We start from the raw sequence: 20,607 nt of genomic DNA, 5'->3' as shown, positions 1-20,607 counted from the left end.
CAGAGAATGAACTTAGCAGGACAGGACAAACAGGATTAGTCGTCCTGAAGCTGTAGGTCCAAGTTTCTGCATAAATGCCCTACATCAGAGCCTAGAGTATAAAGAGAAGGCAGAGAAACATATTCTTGGTTCACAACCAAAGGAGAGAGCTGGGACTTTAAAAATACCCCCCCACCCCCCACCCCCCGCTCCAGCCTCCACCCCCAGGCTGAACAGGTACAGTGGTTACCTTCACGGAGGGAAAGGATGATGGAGAGATTCCCTTTTCATTACACATTAAAAAAAAATGTTTTTTGTACTATGTGCACATATCACCTATTTTCAAAAGTAACTTGTAAAAAACAAGTATCGTGAAGCTTTACGGTAACCACATCAAGTAGATGTGACAACAAACTGCCCAGACTCAGATGCCAAGTCTTTATCCCATTTTGACCTGGATTTGCTGTCTTATAGTAATTTGCTCAGGTAGATGAATGCACAACCTTCCAATCCCAGGCTGTACATCGTCAGAATAGATGTTCCATGTGATACAAGAAACCCCAGTCCTGAGAGCTGGAGTAACTGGACTTGGGGGAGGGGCTGGGTGGGGGCGACGGGAGTCACAGTCCGGGAGCCTCAGGGGCTGGCACCAGCGCTGAGCCCAAAGCCCTGGGTGGGACCCTGGCCCAGACTTGCACCCCATGCCCCACCTGCTCATCAGCACCCCGATCCACATGGAGGTGGGCCCCACTATGGTGGGCAATGAGCACTGTGATCCAGAGCTGATCTGGGGGCCTCAAAGAAAAGCATCTTGGGAAACAACTTTTGTGAGTACTTCATCAGTGACCCTCCTCACACAGCCCTGGACAAGCTGGAATGCAAAGGCTCCCATGTGCTGAGCATGACAGAGGTGGGCCAGACACTGATGTGGTGTCTGCACACTAAGTGACTCACACTGAGGAGGAGATGGGGCTCTCCTTTTGCGAGTGGTTTCCAATCCCGAGTCCCCCGTTCACTGGTTGCCTGGCTCCTCTCTTCCCAACTCATCACTTTCCTTAGCCCAGCACCACTGAGCAGTGAACGGCCTTTTCTGAAACTTGCCTCGGCCAGCGGGAGAGGGCAGGGCCCTTGCCCTGGTGCTTCCAGCTGCCCCTCCAGCTTCAGGCCTGGCCAAGGGCCCTAGAGGAGATCATGTTCTGTGGGCAGGCTGAGGGGCCCACAAGAGCCAGGCTGTCCCTGGCCAGGAACAGGGAGTCCCCAAGCAGCATGGCCCCAAGTCTGGGCAGGATGGTCCTGCTTAGCTAATTCAAGCCAGTAAAGGGCTGTGATGAGTGGTTGCTCAACCAAAGAAAAGGAGAAAGAAAGGAAGTTGGAAGGGAGGGGAAGAGAAAGAAGGGAATGGAAGGGATGGGACAGGGAGGGGAGGGAATAGAGGGGAGGCGAAGGGAAGGGAAGGGAGGGTTACATGGGTGCATACAATTTGTCATAATTCACGAGCTCTACTCCTAAGATTTGTATTTTATTGTATGTTCATCATGCTGCACTTCAATAAAGTATTATTAACAACAACAAAACCCCGTAGCCCTTGTGAACAAATGAGTCAAAGAATCACCATTTGGGGGTTTATTGGGTTGGTGGTTCAGAGAAAACTGTTGTTTTGAGAAGACAACATGATGTAGACCTTTTGTAAAAACTCGTTCTTTGGAAACCATCACTACAGCATGTGCTTTTGGTTAAGCATTCCAGGGTTGAAACGCAACTCTATGCTAAAATGCCGAGAGGATGAGGCACAATCTTGGCCAAGGTCAAGCTCTGCTGACGGTTTGAGAGGGGGACGGCAGCCAACTGCTCTGCACTTGTATAACATTTAAAAAAGAAAAACGAACCCCAAGCCATCTCCTGCTCCTTTTCCAAGCCAACATTAGTCCTGCTCATTGTATCCAAGCACTCAGAGGAAACTGTATGTGGCTACAGCTCAGGCCAACCGAACCCTAGGGCCAGACATACATACTTTGGTTAAAAAAAAGACTAAGAACCCTTAAATACAGAGAACAAACCGAGGGTTGCTGGAGGGGTGTTGGGTGGGGGTGGGCTGGGCAAGGGGCATTGAGGAGGGCACTTGTTGGGATGAGCACTGGGTGTTATATGTAGGTGATGAGACACTGGATTCTACTCCCAAAATCATTATTGCACTATATGCTAACTTGGATGTAAATTTAAAAAATAAGTAAATAAAATATTGAAAGAAATAAAATAAAATAAAATAAAATAACATAAAATAACATAAAATAACATAAAATAACATAAAATAAAAGCAAACAAATGAAGCAGGCAGACTGGGACTCTAGTTGGCTCTGTGGGATATAACAAAAGATGTCAGAATTTTAGATAAAGTTAGGGCTCGTCAGGGCAGAGAAATATACTTTTGCCTCCCATCTGGTTGCTTTTTCCAGAACTACAACAGCAAAATAACCCTAATTTGGTAGAAACATGGGGGTTCATGTCTATATCTGGGTGATTATTGTAAAAAGAGCAAGTCTAGCATATTTGGTCCAAATCTGTGCTACACAAAGAAAAGCCAGTATATCAACACCCTCTTTGGGACTGAAACTAAGCACTAAGGATGAACTGGGAAATATATTTTCTGCCAGGTCATAGGGAACGTATATATAGAGAAATGTCTTCCAGAAGCTTATTAAATATAAACTTCACATTTTGCAGATGTCTGTCTTGCTGATGGCCAGGCAGAGGTAAGAGGGACAAAGTCCAAGGCAAGTCAGGGTTATACAAGATTCAGGCCCCAGAAACTCTGCAGTCTCCCCGTGAGTTGATCATGTCTTAGGACGTACAGAAGGATAACAATGTGTTAACATTTTGGATCCCTCAAATTTTCTTAGGCAGTCATGACAACATAAAAAAAGAGAGAATATTTTTAACTTATTGGTTTAATGTTTGCCTTTTAAAGTACTTAATTCTATTCAATCCTCTACAGTATAGCCTTAATTTCTCCTATACTTAAAATGAGAAGCACTCACTCCTTTTTTCTTACTATCTTTCCATCTACGATACCTGACGAAGTTGCCTCGTTTCCATTCTGTGCTTATCTCTTATTAAACTTTACAGCACTAGCAATGCGACTGAAGATAAAGCTTTCTCTTCTTTCTTTATTGTTAAATAGTGAACTAAGTAGAAATGTAAGTTCCCTAAGGCTGCACACAGCACATCTCTGGTGAGAAACGCATTTCAGCTCCAGGGGGGAGCACCAGATGGAGGAAGCGGGCTTCTCTCTAGTCAGTGAGGCCAGGAGGACACGGCGTAGCATCCTGCTTTCCTCATCCCGCCCCCCCCCCTTCCATGCACAGTCTCCATTTCCAGAGCTAGGGGCAAGATGAGGGTGTGCAACGAAGGAGAAGGTACACAGCTCCCAAGGGAAAGTACCACATAAGAAACGGGGGATGTGTTACAGGATGCTACAGTGAGGAGGGCCCTTACAGCACATGTAATTTCAATTTCTAACTTTATTGGCAAAGAAAGGAGTCCAGAAAAGTTCAGCGATTAGTCCAAAGATACATGGCTAATGGCCAGAACCCAACCCCAGGTCACCAGCCCACTCTTCTGATCCTGCCAACGCACGACAGAACTGAGTACAGGGAAAAGCAAAAGAGAAAGTTGAGTCCATGGGATACACCCCCATCAACCCACTAACCAAATAAACATACTTCTTTTAAATCTGGCCATGTCTTAATCTCCCATTTCTTTTCAGCTGTTAGCTTACTAAGCTCAAATGTCTGGTTCTTATCCAGGACTTAATGGATACTCTGGTGGCCTGAATAGTCAGAATCACAACTCTGCCCCAGCATGTTGAAGCCTGAAAAGGAAGATCTTTGGGAAGCTAGAATAGAATATAACTAGCCTCTCTACCTCAGGAATATTCTGGACCACACATCATGCTTATAATAATGCTGACTTCAAACTCAGCAACTTTTGGAGCTTATGCAGGCAGAAAGGCAACAGACTACCCATTTCACAAGAGGAAAATGGAAGAACGAGTAATGAATAAGGAAGTCAGAAGGAAGGCAAATGCTCCGAGTTCAGTCTGGAGGGTAGGAGATTAACTACTTCCATTCAGAGCAGAGAATGACCTTTTAAGGCAGCGTGCACTACATTAGAAGAGGATACAACCCAGGATAGGTGAACTAGGTCCTCTGACATTCCCTATTCTGATGCAAAGGAAGTCAGTTCTTGACTATCCCCCAAATGATTACTCACTTGGTCCAGTAACCCACCGTATCTAGGGTCCTCCAACAACAGTGGGCCACAGACAGAGCCAGTTAGATGGAAACAACAGTCTAATGTGCTTCTCACCCTCCCAAATAACATCCTGGCATTAAAGCAAGGGCCTTGGTGCCTCAAGCAAAGGGGGTGACTAACACATCTCCTAGCAGGCTGGCAGGATAGGTAATTTGAACAAGTAAGCTATCCGGCTGTATATAAGCCCTGCTCCATCACCTGACGTGAAACTGCTGCAGGACTGGGGACAAGCAGAAGGTATGAGGCTCCAGCACGAGGAGACAACTTGGTGAATACATACAGTGTATCACAGAATTCCAAAGCAAAAGTATTCAGGGGACTATGCATTATGTGTATGTTATTTGGACCAAGAGTTCAATCATAACAAGGTCATTCTTACATCCTCTTTCAGTTTATTTCATCCAAGAAAGACTGATTCTCACTGCATTCCCAAAGGATTAGGTACTCTAAAAATGGCCACTACTCAACAGAAAAGACAAAAGATCAGAAAGAAGGATCCTTTTAAAATATGTAATAATCAGTAAACTAGCAGACCGAGAAACTATCTTCTTTAAAAGTAAGAAGTGATACCTCTCATGAGGATGAGACATAATGAAGGGAAAAAAAAAAAAGAGGAAAGGATAAATGAATGAATGAAAAACTCAGAGAGGTAAAGTAAACCAAGAACTTGAATTACAGTCAGATGTTAGGGCTCCAAACGAACAGGTAGTAAAGGATGCTGAACAAAAGCTCTTTCTGCCTGCTGGGTTCCTAAGAGTCTAAAATGAGGGATTAAAACGGCTTTATTTCAACAGAACACATTTTGTCATCGGATCTCCATCCGTGATGTGGATAGAATAAGTAACTTACGGCTGCACGCTTAAAAAGCAACAAATCCCTAAGTACTGGACCTTGTTCACTTTAGGAGAGCAAATCTCTGATTGCTTGTGTTTCACACACACACAAAAAGAACTGTAACTTTTATTTTACCTTTTTTATTTTAAAATAAATAGCGTTTCCAAAAAATATTGACTGTAAGGGGAAATGAGTCAGTAAAGGACGGGAGACAAAGGGGAAGCAGAGAAAAGACTCTGAGCCTAGAAATACAACCATCACGGCACACTCACAGAGGCCCCTGCCATGACCCTGTCCTCTCACTACTGCTCTCATGGAAGCACAGCAAGTGCCCTGGGACACGAGCTAGAGGGTCAGAGAGTAGCAGTCCCTTGATATATACTCCTCAAAGGTGGTATCGATTGATCCTCACTCCAGCCATGTGAGCCCTTGCCTCCCCATCCAATTTCTAGGATTCTATCCTAAGGAAAGTATCAAAGGTATGGTCAAAGGTTTATCCAAAAGACAGCTCATCCCAGTATCTCTGCCATTAACAAAGGATCTCAAACAACCATAATTTTCAACAGTGAGGGAATGGACAACTAAAGTAAGGTAGAGCCACCAGGAATCTTTCACAGGAAATTAATTTCTTGTGATGCCATGTTAAGTGAGAGGGAAAAAACACGATGCCAAGCTGTATATACGTATAACTCTGAATTTTGCTTTTATCGTTTGCATTTTTAACTAGTGAAAGGAAAGTCACGGACATACCAGCAAAGGTCAGCTCTATTCTAGACGGAGGGAAGATGCGTGATTTTTATTCCTTCTTTAGACTCAGCTCTAACAAACATACACTACTTTTCTATCAGCAAAAACCAGTAAATATTTGTTCTATAATATGTCTACCATAAGATATCTCATTTGAGATCACAACCATCTTAGGCAAAGTCTGCTGCAGTCCAAGGCTGACTCAGAGAACAAAGAGTCAGAGCTACACTGTAACCTGTGAGAAGGAGCAGAAATTCCGTGTGCCGGGCTAGCTGCTCCCTCTAGGCTGGCTGCCCACACAGGAAGGTCTGCTGGCAGGATCGATTCCTTCTTCCCACAGCAACCGCTGCACCTAAATGACCTCGTATGTGTTTCTCTCCTCTTGGCATGAGGATCCCAGGAAAAGAGAATGAAAGCGCCCTCCTCCCTGTTTCAGAAGAAGTTTTTCTGGTAAACTTATCAAAATGACCCCAAATCAGCTACCACAAATTTGGAAACCTAAGTCATCAGTTATGTTCAGGAACTGTGTATAAAAGCCCTATTTCTCAAGAATGAATATAAAACAAAATCTATGAGTGCCACCTTGTGGCAAGACTGCCTGCTCTGCTGACCACCCCTCAGTCTCTGTGGTTCTCCACCCCCTGGGACTCCCGAGCATGGGGTGCAGCCACTGCCACGCATGCCCCATAATAACCCATCATAACCGCACCGAAAATCCCGTCCCCAAGGTACTGTTCATTTTCAAGGATTTCCAGTTGAGATCCCAGAAATGCCTGTCTGAGGACAAGGGGAATGCAGGGGCAGAGGAGCAAAACGCAAGATGTGCTCACTCGTTTGCAGACCGTTCGGGGATGGGCTGCGGCCGCACTGTATGTGGTGCGTCTGGGCACACACTGGGCACACCCTGCCCCCCCCCCCACCCCCGCCACGGCAGGGACCTGAAGGGCAAATATCCCCTCCCCCAAGAATAGTTACCAATTCTATAAAGCTGTGAAGAAAAAAGGTTTACATTTACCATCAGTGAGCTTTGTGCTTAGAAGAAGTTTTATTTATCAGTGTTAGAACAACCATCACCAACTCGGGCACGATTTCAAAACAGCTCCTGTTGGATTCTGGCCATAAAATTCTTTTTCAAATTTCTAAGATCTTGTAAGGTAAAAAAGTTTTCCTAAAACTTTAGAAAAAATACTAATCACTACTAAAACTTTATTTCATGCTCAAAGTGGTGGCCTCACATAAAAAGATGAAACGCCACCGTTTTGAACATCTGAACGTATTAACTGAGTCCCAGGCATGAGGGGAGGTGGACAAATCCTCAAAAGGCAACCTGACCAAAGGACTCCAGGAGAGAATTAAGTGCTTAAAAGAGGTCAGTGTTACAAATCTGATGGAACACAGAACACGGAAGGGGCCTGACATTGATTCTGACAGAAGATAATCTTCCTCTCAGAAAGGGATTAAGCTAAAAACCTTGCACTTCTGGACAAGAGGACTACAACAAACAGACAACAAACAGCATGAAAGGGAAAGCTGAGCAGGTATCAAAGTCCTCTTGAGAGGTGGTTGCTTATGCTTCTCTCTGCCCCAGCCAGCTTCAAGGCCTACTTCCAGAAAAGGATTTCCTCCAGTGTTCGGGTGGAAGCATATGGCAGGAAGTCGCTGCTGTGGTCCTGGACGTGGAAACGGGAGCATTCTCAAGTATGGAAATAAACCAAAGTGACCTAGATGGGATGGATCTCAACCAGGTGAGTCGTGGGAGAGCATGAAGCCAAGGAATTTATCACGAAGATGTGCTTGAACTGGGAAAAACAAATCTGACCCTCCAACCTCTGGAAGAACGTTTTCTCCCCTCCTAACCCGATGAGATTAAAATCCTTGACTGCCCCTGTTTCAGAAAAACCAACATACTGCACAGGGAAGAGATGTATTAAAAACCTGAGCAACTTGACAAGTCACTTCAGGGAAGAATCCTTCATTTGCTGTCCGTACAAGGAAAGCAAAAGAAAGAGAGTAAAATAAAGGCCAAGGCCCTTTGGTCCACAAAAATAAAATAAGAGGGAGGGAAAAAGAATTCTCACCCTGCCCGACTAAAATTCAAACCCGTAAGCTCCCCTGGAAGCAACAGCCTTGCTCCACCAGAAGCATCCTGGGATCAGCGTGGGTTAGCATTCCGACTTGCGACACTAGGCTCTGACAATGAATGACATGGGAAGAGGTGACTTTCCCACCTTGGCTCAGCTTCCCAGCTGTCCTAACCTGGGAGGAAAGCGGCTATCACGACAGCTTGATGGGAAGGTCTTCCCCATATTTCCGGAGCAGCTTCTGATGGTTATGGTCCACTGACCACTGCTGGGGCAGGTGCTTGGGCTGCATGGAGTCCAGGAAATGTTGACGCCAGCGGCTCTCCAGCTGCATGAGGGAGCGCAGCCCGCCCTGGCTGTGGCACTGCACCACCTTCAGCCCGTGAGGAATGTAGTTTTCATTGGAAATCCTGGCAAGACACAAAGTACAAGGGTCTGAGGAAAACAAGCACAGGATGGTCTCACAGACGGCTCCAAATGCTGCGGGCCAAGGGGCTTCAGCAAGGGCATGTGAGGAGGTTGCTGGACTTCTAAAGGGTTGGTTACTTTAATGTTTTTAAAAACATCTTCCCTATACCTGCCTTTTTAAAGAAGTGGTTTGGACATATTGCACACAATCCAACACAAGGTATCTGGGATACTGAGCTACATTTGTGGGGAGGCCCCTCCCTGCACGAGGCTCAGCCCCCACTACAGGGCCCTAGTGTCTGACTGACGAGTAAAGAATGTTGGTCTTTTATTGACTCCACGGTTACTCGCCTTTCTTTTAAATGATTCATTCTGGGGGCGCCTGGGTGGCTCAGTCGGTTAAGCGTCCGACTTCAGCTCAGGTCACGAACTCTTGGTCTGTGAGTTGGGAGCCCCGCGTCGGGCCCTGTGCTGACAGCTCAGAGCCTGGAGCCTGCTTTACATTCTGTGTCTCCCTCTCTCTCTGCCCTTCCCCTGCTCGTGCTCTGTCTTTTTCTCTCTCTCTCTCTCAAAAAATAAACATCAAAAAAAAAATCTTAATTATTCATTCTGAACCATACATCACCCCACATGTTCCAATTTTTCATAACACTGTAATACCTGAATGTAAAATGCAAGGTGGAACATTTCTCTAGTGTCTTCTTTCTCATGGAAAGAATGCCAAACCATACGGCATAGGCAATACAGTCACTGGTGTTGTGATAGCGTTCTATGGTCACAGATGGTAGCTACCCTTGTGATGAGAACAGCATAACATATAAACTTGTTGAATCACTGTCATATACCTGAAACGAATGTAATGTTGTGTGGCCCTGTGTCAACTACACTTCAATTAAAAAAAAAAAAAAAAGATGGAGGTGTTTGGCTGGCTGAGTGGGTGGAACATGCAGCCCTTCATCTGGGAGTTATAAGTTTGAGCCCCACGTTGGGTGTACAGATTGCTTCAAAATCAAATCCTGGGGCACCTGGCTGGCTTAGTCGGTTGAGTATCCAACTTCGGCTCAGGTCGTGATCTCACGGTTTGTGAGTTCGAGCCCCGCGTCAGGCTTTCTGGTTTCAGTGCAGGGCCTGATTCGGATCCTCTGTCCCCCTCTCTCCACACCTCCCCATTCACGCTCTCTCTCAAAAATAAATAAGCATGCATTCATGCATAAATAAATAAATAAATAAATAAATAAATAAATAAATAAATAAATAAAAATAAAAATCTTAGGGGCATCTGGGTGGCTCAGTTGGTTAAACATTTTACTCTTGATTTCGGCTCAAATCATGATCTCACAGTTTATGGGACTGAGCCCCACACCGGGCTCTGTGTGCGAATAGCATGGAGCGAGCCTGCCTGGGATTCCTTCTCCCTCTCCCTGGCTCATGCTGTTTTCTCTCTCAGAATAAATAAACAAATTTAAAAAAAATAAAATAGAATCTTAAAAAAAAAAAAAAAGTATGCCAAACCACATCCATGAGAGACCTGTTTCAGTCCCATGAAATATTCAGTTGTGCAGCTGGTGCTGTTTAATGGGAAAATGAATCCCTGCCTCCTTCCTAAGCACGGAGGCCTTAAAAACTGTTCTGTTGCCATGCGAACAGTGTGTTCACCTCCTGTGAGGAAAGGCTAATTTTCTCAAGGAAGCTGGTACCCCACGGACTCAGTTCCCCTCCACGCATCCACGCCCCACTCTCAAGACCCCCTCCCCATCCTGGCAGTGCTGGTGCCCTCCGGGGGTCTGCAGACACTATTGCTTAGCTCACCAGAGTGCCACTAACTAGCCTATCTTTCCCCAAACAGCTCTTCTTTCCAGTCCCAGACATCCAAGTCCAGCATCCTTCTATCCAAGTCAGCAGGTGATTTGTTAGAAAGGTCTGTGGTGAAAGGGGAAGTTTGCCTGTTTTAGCAAATACATCTGGGAACCGGTTAAAGGAACCCGTCCCCTTAATTTCTCATAGGACCCTGGCAAGTTATTTGACTTTACCTCAGGGTAGCTAACATAAAGCTTGGAAAATAACATCTACTTTACAGACTCACAAGGTAGCTATAGGAATAAAACTCAGTAATGTTTTATTAACTTTGAAAGATTTAAAAAATGCAAGATACAATGTGAGCAGTTACCAGTAAGAAATCTAAATCCTATTTCATAGGTTTGTTATAAGAACTAATTAAGGCAATTTATAGAAAGTTTATTAGCTGGGTTAAATAGATTAAGATATCTAGAAATATTTGTTTGATAATTGCTGCTATATTTAAGATTTTTTGGTAACAAAACTCTATAGGCAAACAGCATCGCATTCTGTTTGGTGAACGTATCAGCTCGATTATTTCAATCCCTAGTACGACTGGAAAAGAGACAGTTGGTAAGCAAAACTACAGCAGGTGATGCAGAATTTTTTTCACCGCAGCCATGCACCCATTCATTTCTTAGGACCATAAGCTTCTCATTTGGGAACACCGAGTTAAGTCCTGTAAGTTCAACCACGTACTCGTGGGGAAGGAGGGAGCAAAGAAGGAAGGGAAAAGGAGAAGAGTAACTTAAATGGTTAGAGCCAATATTCCATTCAATGGGCCAGTACCCTGAGTCCAGGTGAGACAGCAAACATGAATCCCCTGGTCTCAGTTCCCACCGATCTGGAGACAAAAGAAACCCCACATACACCGTACTCGTGGGCAACTTCAGAGACTTGAGGATATTTTTTGAGTATGATTTTCATCTTCTGTGCTGACTTTAGGATTTCCTTCTGCATAGAATCTCTAAGGCACAACTCTACCGCACTTGAACTCACCTGCTAATCATGAAAATGACTGGACATATATGACCTTAAAAGGGTTAATGACAGAAGACAAGTCTCCTATGGAAAGGAAATTCTCAAACAGATTGTACTATCCCAGTCCCGTGGTATTTTAAGCCATTACACACGTAACGGGATGACACAGGCTATGCTCGCCCCCCACCTGGCAAGCAACCTCACCGAGTGGTCAGGGTCAGTGCTCTGGGTCACTCCTCCACCCTTTCTGTACCTGGTCTCCAGGCTGGCAGCCTCTTGAAGCATCTCATCCGTGATTGTGTCTGTGTCGTAAAACTCTCTGAGGGCTCGCAGCAGCTCCTCCTTCCGACGAGCAGGCAGGCTCTCCGCGTTGAGCAGGGCCCTGGCCCCAGAACGTACCTGCCGGCGCTCAGGGTCTTCTAGCAGCCGCAGACCCTCCTCAGAGCCAATGGGGGCCTGGAACTCCCTGGCCAGCTGCTGCTTCAGGTGGTTGTCGTAGTAGTTAGAGACAGCGTGGCAGGAGGTACAGAGCAGCAGCACATCGTGGGAGTTGTGGTCTTTCATCTCAATGGGGAAGTGCTTCCGGTACTCGTGTGGAATCACGTTCTTCCTGCCAAGCCCACCCAGAAGGCAGCGCTCATTAGCAGATGACACGGAACACATGTAGAGCTAGCAGGCGGGCTACTGGAGTCTCATCTGGGCCTAAACATGACTGAGAAGCCTTGGGCATCACAATCCAACAGAGATTACATACAGGCAGTACAACCTATTCCACTCTCGGCCTGCCTAGCTACCCGTGCCTAGTTTCCTCTCTCCTAGAAGTAGGTTCATACCACCTGCCCTCAAGAGCCAGCGGAGGGCCAATGGCAGAGGGAGGCTAATAACCACCTTTGTCAAGATTGTATTCCCAGAAGGAAGAGTATCAGAGAAATGGGAAAAAAAAAATTACTAATGGCCTTTAATATCTAGAAAATAACTCTCAAAGCATGTAGCAGGCAACCTCTACTTCTGAAATTCTGGAAGCCTGGTGACCTATAAAAACCAATTTCCTCTATCTGAGAAATCCCTCACTCAGACTATTTCCATGGTTCATCAAGGCCCAGCAGTGTTTTCTAAGGAGAACTAAGCTCTCAGGAAAAACTCTTAAGAGCAACAATTATTTGTCTCACTTTGTAAGAAGAGAACGTAGGAAAGTGAATTATTCCACAGAAGGAGGGAGAAAACCCAAAGTGTGCCTTCAGGTCATCCAAATACAGGCACACCTCATATCATTGTGTCCTGCAGATTTTATATTTTTTGCACATTGAAAGTTTGTGGCAACCCTGTGTCAAGCAAGTCTACTGGCCCCATTTTTCCAACAGCATTTTTTCACTTCCTGTCTCTGTGTCATATTTTGGTAATTCTTGCAACATTTCGAACTGTTTCATTATTATTATATTCGTTATGCTAATCTGTGATAAGTGAGCACAGGTGTCACTACAGTAATTGTTTTGGGGACACCATGAACCATGCCCATATAAGACCGTGAAAACAATAAATAAATGTTATGTGTGTTCTGACTGCTCCACCAGCTGGCCATTGCACTGTCTCTCTCTCCCTTTCCTGGGGCCTCCCTATTTCTTGGGATGCAATGATATTGATATCAGGCCAGTTAATAACCCTACAATGGTCTATTAGTGTTCAAGTGAAAGAAAGAGTTGCACGTCTCCCACTTTAAATCAAAAGCTAGAAGTGATTACATTGAGTGAGGAAGGCATGTGGAAAGCCGACACAGGCCAAAAGCTATGCCTCTGGAACCAGTTAACCGACTTGTGAATGCCTAGGAAAAGTTCTCGAAGGAAATTAAAAGTGCTGCTCCAGTGAACACATAAATGCGATGCAAATGAAACAGCCTTACTGCTGACATAGAGAGAGGTTAGTGGTCTGGACAGAAGATCAAACTAACCTCAATGTTATCTTAAACCAAAGCCTAATCCAGAGCAAGGTCCTAATCCTCTCCAATTCTGTGAAGGCTGAGAGGTGAGGAAGCTGCAGAAGAAAAGTCTGAAGCCAGCAGAGGTCGGTTCAGGAAGTTTAAGGAAAGAAGCCATCTCCACAACATAAAAGTACAAGGTGAGACAGCAAGTGCATATGTAGAAGCTGCAGCAAGTTCTCCAGAAGATCCAGCTAAGATAATTCATGAAGGTGGCTCCAGTAACCAACAGATTTTCAGTGTGGATGAAATAGCCTTTTATTGGAAGAAGATGCCATCCAGGGCTTTCATAGCTAGAGAGAAGTCAGCGCCTGGTTACAAAGCCTCAAAAGAGGGGTGCCTGCGTGGCTCAGTCAGTCAAGCATCCAACTTCGGATCGGGTCATGATCTCACAGTTCGTGGGTTCGAGCCCCGTGTCGGGCTCTGTGCTGACCGCTAGGTCAGAGCCTAGAGCCTGTCTTTGGATTCTGTCTCCTTCTCTCTCTCTGTCCCTCCCGTGCTTTCTCTCTCTCTCTCAAAAATAAATAAACAACGTTAAAAAAAATTTTTTTTTAAAGCTTCAAAAGACAGGCTGACTCTCTTGTTAAGGGCTAATGCAGCTGGTGACTTTCAGTCGAAGCCAATGCTCATGGACCATTCTAAAAACCCTAGGGCACTTCAGAATGATGCTAAATCTACTCTGCCTGTGCTCTCTAAATGGAAAAACAAAGTGTGGATGACAGCCTATCTGTTTACAACATGGTTTACTGACTATTTTAAGCCCACTGTTGAGACTACTGCTCAGAAAAAAAAATTTCCTTTCAACATTTTACTGTTCATTGACAGTATATCTGGCCACCCAAGAACTCTGATGGAGATACACAAGATTAATATTGTTTTCATGTCTGCTAGCACATCTATTCTGCAGCCCCTGGGCAAAAGAAGTCACTGCAGATGTGGTAGAAATAGCAACAGAACTAGAATCAGAAGTGGAGCCTGAAGATGGGACTGAATTGCTGTGATCTCAGGATAAAACTTTAACTGATGAGTTGCTTCTTATCGATGAGCAAGGAAAGTGGTTTCTTGAGATGGAATCTATTCCTGGTGAGGATGCTGTGAAGATTGTTGAAATGACAGCAAAGGATTTAGAATATTATGTCAACTTAGTTGATGAAACAGTGCAGGATTTGAAAGGACTGACTCCAATTTGGAAAGAAGTTCTACTGTGAGTAAAATGCTATCAAACACCATCACATGCTACAGAGAAAATGTTTGTGAAAGAAGAACCCATCAGTGCAGCAAACTTCCTTGTCATTTTATTTTAAGAAACTGTCAGGGCGCCTGGGTGGCTCAGTCAGTTAAGCAACCAACTTCAGCTCAGGTCATGATCTTGTGGTCCATGGGTTTGAGCCCCGTGTCGGGCTCTTGCTAACTGCTCAGAGCCTGGAGCCTACTTCGGATTCTGTGTCTCCTCTCTCTCTCTGCCCCCTCCCCCCACCACTCAAGCTCCGTCTCTCTCTCTCTCTCTCTCTCTCTCTCTCTCTCTCTCTCAAAATAATAAACATTAAAAAATTTTTAAATTTAACAAAAAAAAAGAAATTGCCACAGCCACCCTAACCTTCAGCAGCCACCACCCTGATTAGTCAGCAGCCATCAACATCGAGGCAAGACCCTCCTCCAGCAAAGAATTACAACTCACTGAGAGCTCAGAAGATGGTTAGCATTTTTTAGCAATAAAGTATTCTATGTATGTATGTATATAACCTCTATACCCAATGTGGGGCTCGAACTCATGACTCCAAGATCAAGAGTCACATGCTCTACTTACTGAGCCAGTAAGGCACCCCAGCAATAAAGTATTTTTTTAACATATTTTTTAATGTTTATTTCTTTATTTTGAGAGAGAGAGACAGAGACAGAGAGAGAAAGCATGCAAGTGGAGGAGGGACAGAGAGAGAGAGAGAGAGAGAGAGAGAGAGAGAGAGAGAGAGAGAGAATCCCAAGCAGGCTCCATACTGTCAGTGCAGAGCCCAACGTGGGGCTCAAACTCACAAACCGTGAGATCATGGCCTGAGCTGAAATCAAGAGTCAGATACTTAACCGACTGAGCCCCCCAAGTGCCTGTGAAGTATTTTTAAATTAAAATATATACACTGTTGTTTTAGACATAATGTTACTGCACTATAGTGCAGTGTAAATGTAATTTTTACATACACTGGAAATCAAAAATTCATTTGACTCATTCACTTTAAGATTTTAAAAAAATTTTTTTAATGTTTATTTTTTTAGAGAGAGACAGAGAGACAGAGCGTGAGTGGGGGAGAGGCAGAGAGAGAGGGAGACATAGAATCCGAAGCAGGCTCCAGGCTCTGAGCTGTCATGTCAGCACTGAGGCTCAATGTGGGGCTCAAACTCATGGACCGCGAGATCATGACCTGAGCTAGTCAGACACTTAACTGACTGAGCCACTCAGGCACCCCTAAGATTTTATTTTAAAGTAATCTGTACACCCAGCGTGGGGCTTGAGCTCACAACCCCGAGATCAAGAGTGGCATACTCCACTGACTGAGACAGCCAGGCGCTCCTGCCTCACTTTATTGTGGTGTTCGCTTTATTATGATGGTCTGGAGCCAGAGTTGCAATATATCTGAGGTATGCCTGTATTCCACGAATAGTACCAAGGTGCAGCTCGTGAGCCACTCAAGGAAGGATTATAAGAACACACAGAAAGGCAGCTTCAGAAGGAAATGGTCTCTGATCTTTCTATAAGCAAAAGGGAATCACTCTCTTCATGGCCAACTGTCACTGAGAAAGAGTGTTACGTTCCGGAAACCAAGAACTGGTCTCAGGATAGGTGGGGGACACTATAGCAAGGCCACACAGAGTTCTGAAGCTCTCAGGAAAACTGGGATGACCGCCACGGACAAGTCTTTCAGCCAAAGTGGACAGATTCAACCAAGGCCCCCAAGGGTTCCATATGTGGCTACAAAGGCAAATTCCATCGGAGGCAGAGAATCTGGGTGGCCAGACCCCACACTCACCGAATGTATGAGTCCTTCTTGCCACATACTACACACAGGTTCTCTTTAACCATCAAGTAATAGTCTCCTGGAGATTCGGGTCTTCCCGCAGGTTCAAACTGTAGCTTGACCACAAAAGGCTCTTCGCTCACCAGCTCTTAAGAAAAAGAAAAAGGGTGAGTGTTTGCCTACCTCTCCCTCAGGAAGGAAGCCCCACCTGAACTGTTCTCTGCTGTATCCACCAGAGATCACGATTATAACTGAAGACGTATAGGTCTAAGGTCATATTAGGATCAGTGACAAAGCTAGATTAACTTCTCCTTATGTTAGTTCTTCAACTGTCTAAAAATTATAAAGTGAAAGAAGGGAGACAGGAGAAAGAGACACACAAATAGATAAAAAGATAGCTCCGAACGTCCTTGAAGGAAAGGAAAAATAAAATACCCCTGGAGCACCTCTACTTTCCTACCATACAACCTTCTCTCCAGACCCAAGATGAGACCTCATGCCTTTTGCTGGAGGCTGGGCCTGAGTCTCTAAGCAGACAGAAATCACAACTGAACAGCCACGTCTCACTTGTCTCAAGTTCTTTCTGCCTTCTTCTATCCCTCCCTGCCCCGTGTCCCTCTTCCCCACTCCTGCTGGACCACACATGCACCTAAATGTAGATGAAATAGGACAGGTGAGTCTCAAACCTCCAATGCCTTTGTCCAGGTACCACTGAGCTTTCCTTCGGTCACAAGTGCAGAGGGGCTGTCCATCAGGAGCATGCAGGAAGCAGTTATCATAGAGGGGTGATTTTCTGCAGGGAAGGCAGAGATTAATCTAAGACTGAAAGCTAACCATGGGTCAAGGTATCAGTTGCCTTCCCATGCTGTCTTCTGAGTGACCCCAGCTACTCTCGATACTAGGGTTAAACATTACGTTTATGGGAAAAAACAAGTAGGGCAAAAAATCATGTTTGTTCCTCTATCTGCATGGGGCTAGGAACTAAAAATGAGTTCATTTAGCTAGTCTTTATATTTATGGACAGGAAGTAAGTTGGGTAGTATTTACACAGCTCTATCTCAGTGACAGAGATTTCAGAACCTCTGTTGTGAAAGTGAACAGGAGCAAGCACCAAGAAACTGCTCTACAGAGTAATCACTGGGTTAAACAAAGTAAATTAAAATTAAAGAATTTCAGGCTGAAGTAATGAGGGCCACAGGAGTTTATTTCTGGCTCAAACGCAATACTTGCTTCAATTTAATCATCCAGTTCCTAAAGGCACTCTGCTACAGGGACCAAGCTTCCACTCCAAAGTACTTATTAGTCATCTTTCTGCAATAGAGGCATAAGTCGTACAGAGAAACTCTCACTGGTTAGAGAATAATATTGGCTTAGAGCTGGATGCCATTCTAAATAATCAAATACCAAATGAACAGGAAATCAGATGATGCATTTCTTCTGAAATGTAGGAGGCAATTCATGTTATTCATTTTCGCAGCTATCCCGAGCAAGGAAGGAGTAATAATTATACCCTCATTTATAACTGGAGAAGTTACAAGTCTAAGGTCATATGAGGATCAGTGACAAAGCTCGGTTAAGTTCTCCCTCTTTCTACTCCAACTGTCTAAAAATTAAAAAGCAAAAGAAGGGGAAGAGGAGGAAAATACACAAATAGATCAAAAAACAGCTCCAAATGTCCTTGAAGGAAAAGAAAAATAAAATTAACCCCTACAGCACCTCTGCTATCCTAGCATAGAACCTTGTCCCCAGACCCAAGATGAGGCATCGTGCCTTTTGCTGCAGGCTGGGCCTCTGAGTCTCAGCAGACAGGGTACAGCTCAGTTACCTGGCCGAGTAGCCCACCCCCAGGGGCTTTCTTTTGTGCTTCCTGGGGTCTCTCCCCTGGTGGTTGCCTGGCATCACTCCATCCATCTTAGACTTCTTATTTTTGGGCTTCTGCTGGGCTTCTGCTGCTTCCCCATTAACTTCTTCCCCCAATCGGCTAACTCCTTTGCTTCGGAACGGGATGTCTACCACATCCCGGCATTTCTCCAAGACTTCCCTCCAGCTCATGTGGTCATCGTTCTCATCTAGAGTTGAATTCCTAGAGAAACGGTATCCAAGAAGATGGAGAAAGAGAGCCACTGAAATCTGGGCATCCCTGGCAGCATAAATTACCTGAAGAGAAAAGTCAGAGATCAGTGGAATCTGGAAGGCAAAGCAAAGAAAGCAATTTCCAACTCAATCACAAAGATGCAGACAATTTTTAGGATTCTAATTCAAGATGTACCATGTACTTCTCAACAACCTTTTATTATGAGACATTTCACACTATACAACAGTAAATCGAATAGTATAATGAATCTTCATGTTTCTTTCCTGTCTCTGTTTTTAACTAAAATAGCTAAAATAGTGCCTTACTCTGAATGCTCAATAATCCTATTCAATATATAAATTAGTGAAGTTTCTTTCTATCTGCTACCAAACCTGATGGACAGATTTTTGTCAAGTTTAGGTGAGGCCAGTTACCACAAGTTTGACAACCAGAACACGAAATTCACTTTGGAGGTGGTCATCCTCTAGAACACCTGAAAGCAAGATTCATTAAGAGGCCTGTGTGACTGTCAATCAGAAACAACCTGCCATTATTAATAAGATGTGGAAAACAAATTGGTTTCAAGCATGGGCCTCAAATCAAAAGTCAAAAGGGCCCATTTCTGGAATTTATTGATTTAAAAATGGTAAGTCATTCTCCCAAGCCACTGGTGACAGGAAGGCTGATCATAAATAAAAGTAGTCAAATCTATAATCAATAGCTTTTCCCAACAAAGGGTGTAAAGACTTTAAAATTCCTTTAATTTACCTTTAATAACCAAGCCTGGTAAACAATACTATTAGGAAGGATTTGTTATGCTTTTAGAATAAAACAATTTGGGTAAAATTTTCCACCTAGACTCAACAATCTACACATCTATCAGCAGGATCAGCAGGCTGTTTCTCAAAGGAAAGGAGTGTGCTTCAATGTGAAGAGCTTAAAGTGCTTTTTAACACTGTTTTCAAATGATAAGAAAACCCAAGCACTTTCATCAAATGGTGTTAAGACAACTGGATGGCCACATGTAAAAGAATAAAGTTGGATCCAAACAAAAATTATAAGCCTAAATGTAAGAGCTAAAAACTAAGACTTTTAGAAGAAAACATAGGGGTCAATGTTCATGACCTTGGCTTAGGCAATGATTTCTTGGCTATGACACCAGAAGTATAAGTGATGAAAGAAAAAATAGATAACTGGACCTCATCAGTATTAAAACCTTTTGTGCTTCAAACAACTCCACCAAGTAAGTGAACAGATGACCTGAAGAACGGAGGCAAATATTTACACATTACGTCTCTAATAAGGGACTAGTCTCCAAAATATATAAAGAACTCTTAAAACTCAACAATATAAAGACAAACAACTCGATCAAAATACGAGCAAAGGGTTTAAATAGAGATTTCTGTAATATATATTCTACAATATATAATTCCCATAACATATTTTTAAATAGTCAATAAGCACATGGAAAGATGCTCAGCCTCATTAGTCACTAGGGAAACGTAAATCAAAACCACAACGAAATACCCTTTCATTCCTACTAGGATGGCTCTAACCAAAAAGATAGGCAATAACAAGCGTTGGTGAGGATGCAGAAAATTAGAACCTTCATACATTGCTAATTGGAATATAAAACGATGTAGTTACTTTGCAAAACAGCCTGGCAGTTCCTCAGTGACACGTAAAGTTCATGACCCAGCAACTACACTTCTAGGTATATACCCAAAAGAAGTAAAAACATACGACATGTGTCCACACAAAATTTTATGCCCAAATATTCATAATGGCATTTTTCATAATGGCCAAAAAATGAAAGCGATGCACCAATTGATGAATGTATAAACAAAATGTACTATATATCCATACAATATTGTTTAGAATAAAAAGAAATGAAGTACCAATAAACGTCACAACGTGAATGACCCACGACAACATGGTAAATTAAGCCAATCACAAAAGATCATATATTATATGATTCCATTGATATGAAATGTCCAAAACAGACAAATCTATAGAGACAAGAGGTAGATCAGTGGCTGCCTAGTGCTAGGGTGGGGGTGAGCATAGGGTGGGAAGTGACTTGCTAATGGATATGGAGTTTCTCTTTGGGGTGATAAAAATGTTCTTTTTTTTTTTTAAGTATTTTTTTTAATGTTTTTTGTTTATTTGGAGAGAGAGGGTGCAAGATGAGGAGGGGCAGAGCGAGTGGGAGAGAAAGAGAATCCCAAGCAGGCTCCAGGCTGTCAGCACAGAACCCGACAAAGGTTTCAATCTCACAAACTGTGAGATCATGACCTGAGCCTAAATCAAGAGACAGACGCTCAACTGGCTGAGCCACTCAGGCACCCCCAAAATCTTCTAAAATTAGATTGTGGT

The 20,607-nt window shown here is 43.9% G+C and overlaps 1 protein-coding gene and 1 pseudogene across 4 annotated transcripts in view; one reads left to right on the top strand and one right to left on the bottom strand.

The window, feature by feature from the left end:
• Nucleotides 1-601: 601 nt before the first annotated feature.
• On the top strand, nucleotides 602-1,380 carry LOC102900123 (annotated as a pseudogene).
• A 5,512-nt stretch (nucleotides 1,381-6,892) lies between these two features.
• EXD2 (exonuclease 3'-5' domain containing 2) overlaps nucleotides 6,893-20,607 on the bottom strand; it is an 86,656-nt gene continuing 72,941 nt past the window's right edge. For all 4 annotated transcript variants that reach the window (XM_045060123.1, XM_045060124.1, XM_011283296.4 and 1 more), the window contains 5 exons: nucleotides 17,983-18,314; nucleotides 16,844-16,950; nucleotides 16,170-16,305; nucleotides 11,431-11,787; nucleotides 6,893-8,362 (listed from right to left, as the gene is read on the bottom strand). In XM_045060123.1, coding sequence (XP_044916058.1) covers nucleotides 8,146-8,362; nucleotides 11,431-11,787; nucleotides 16,170-16,305; nucleotides 16,844-16,950; nucleotides 17,983-18,314 — 1,149 coding nt within the window. In that variant the 3' untranslated portion in view covers nucleotides 6,893-8,145. The remainder of the gene's footprint in view (nucleotides 8,363-11,430; nucleotides 11,788-16,169; nucleotides 16,306-16,843; nucleotides 16,951-17,982; nucleotides 18,315-20,607) is intronic.

The sequence above is a fragment of the Felis catus genome, chromosome B3 (assembly GCF_018350175.1).
Source record: "Felis catus isolate Fca126 chromosome B3, F.catus_Fca126_mat1.0, whole genome shotgun sequence".
In the NCBI taxonomy this organism is placed as follows: domain Eukaryota; kingdom Metazoa; phylum Chordata; class Mammalia; order Carnivora; family Felidae; genus Felis; species Felis catus.
The sequence above is the reverse complement of the archived record's forward strand: the minus strand, read 5'-3'. Positions and strand labels throughout refer to the sequence as shown.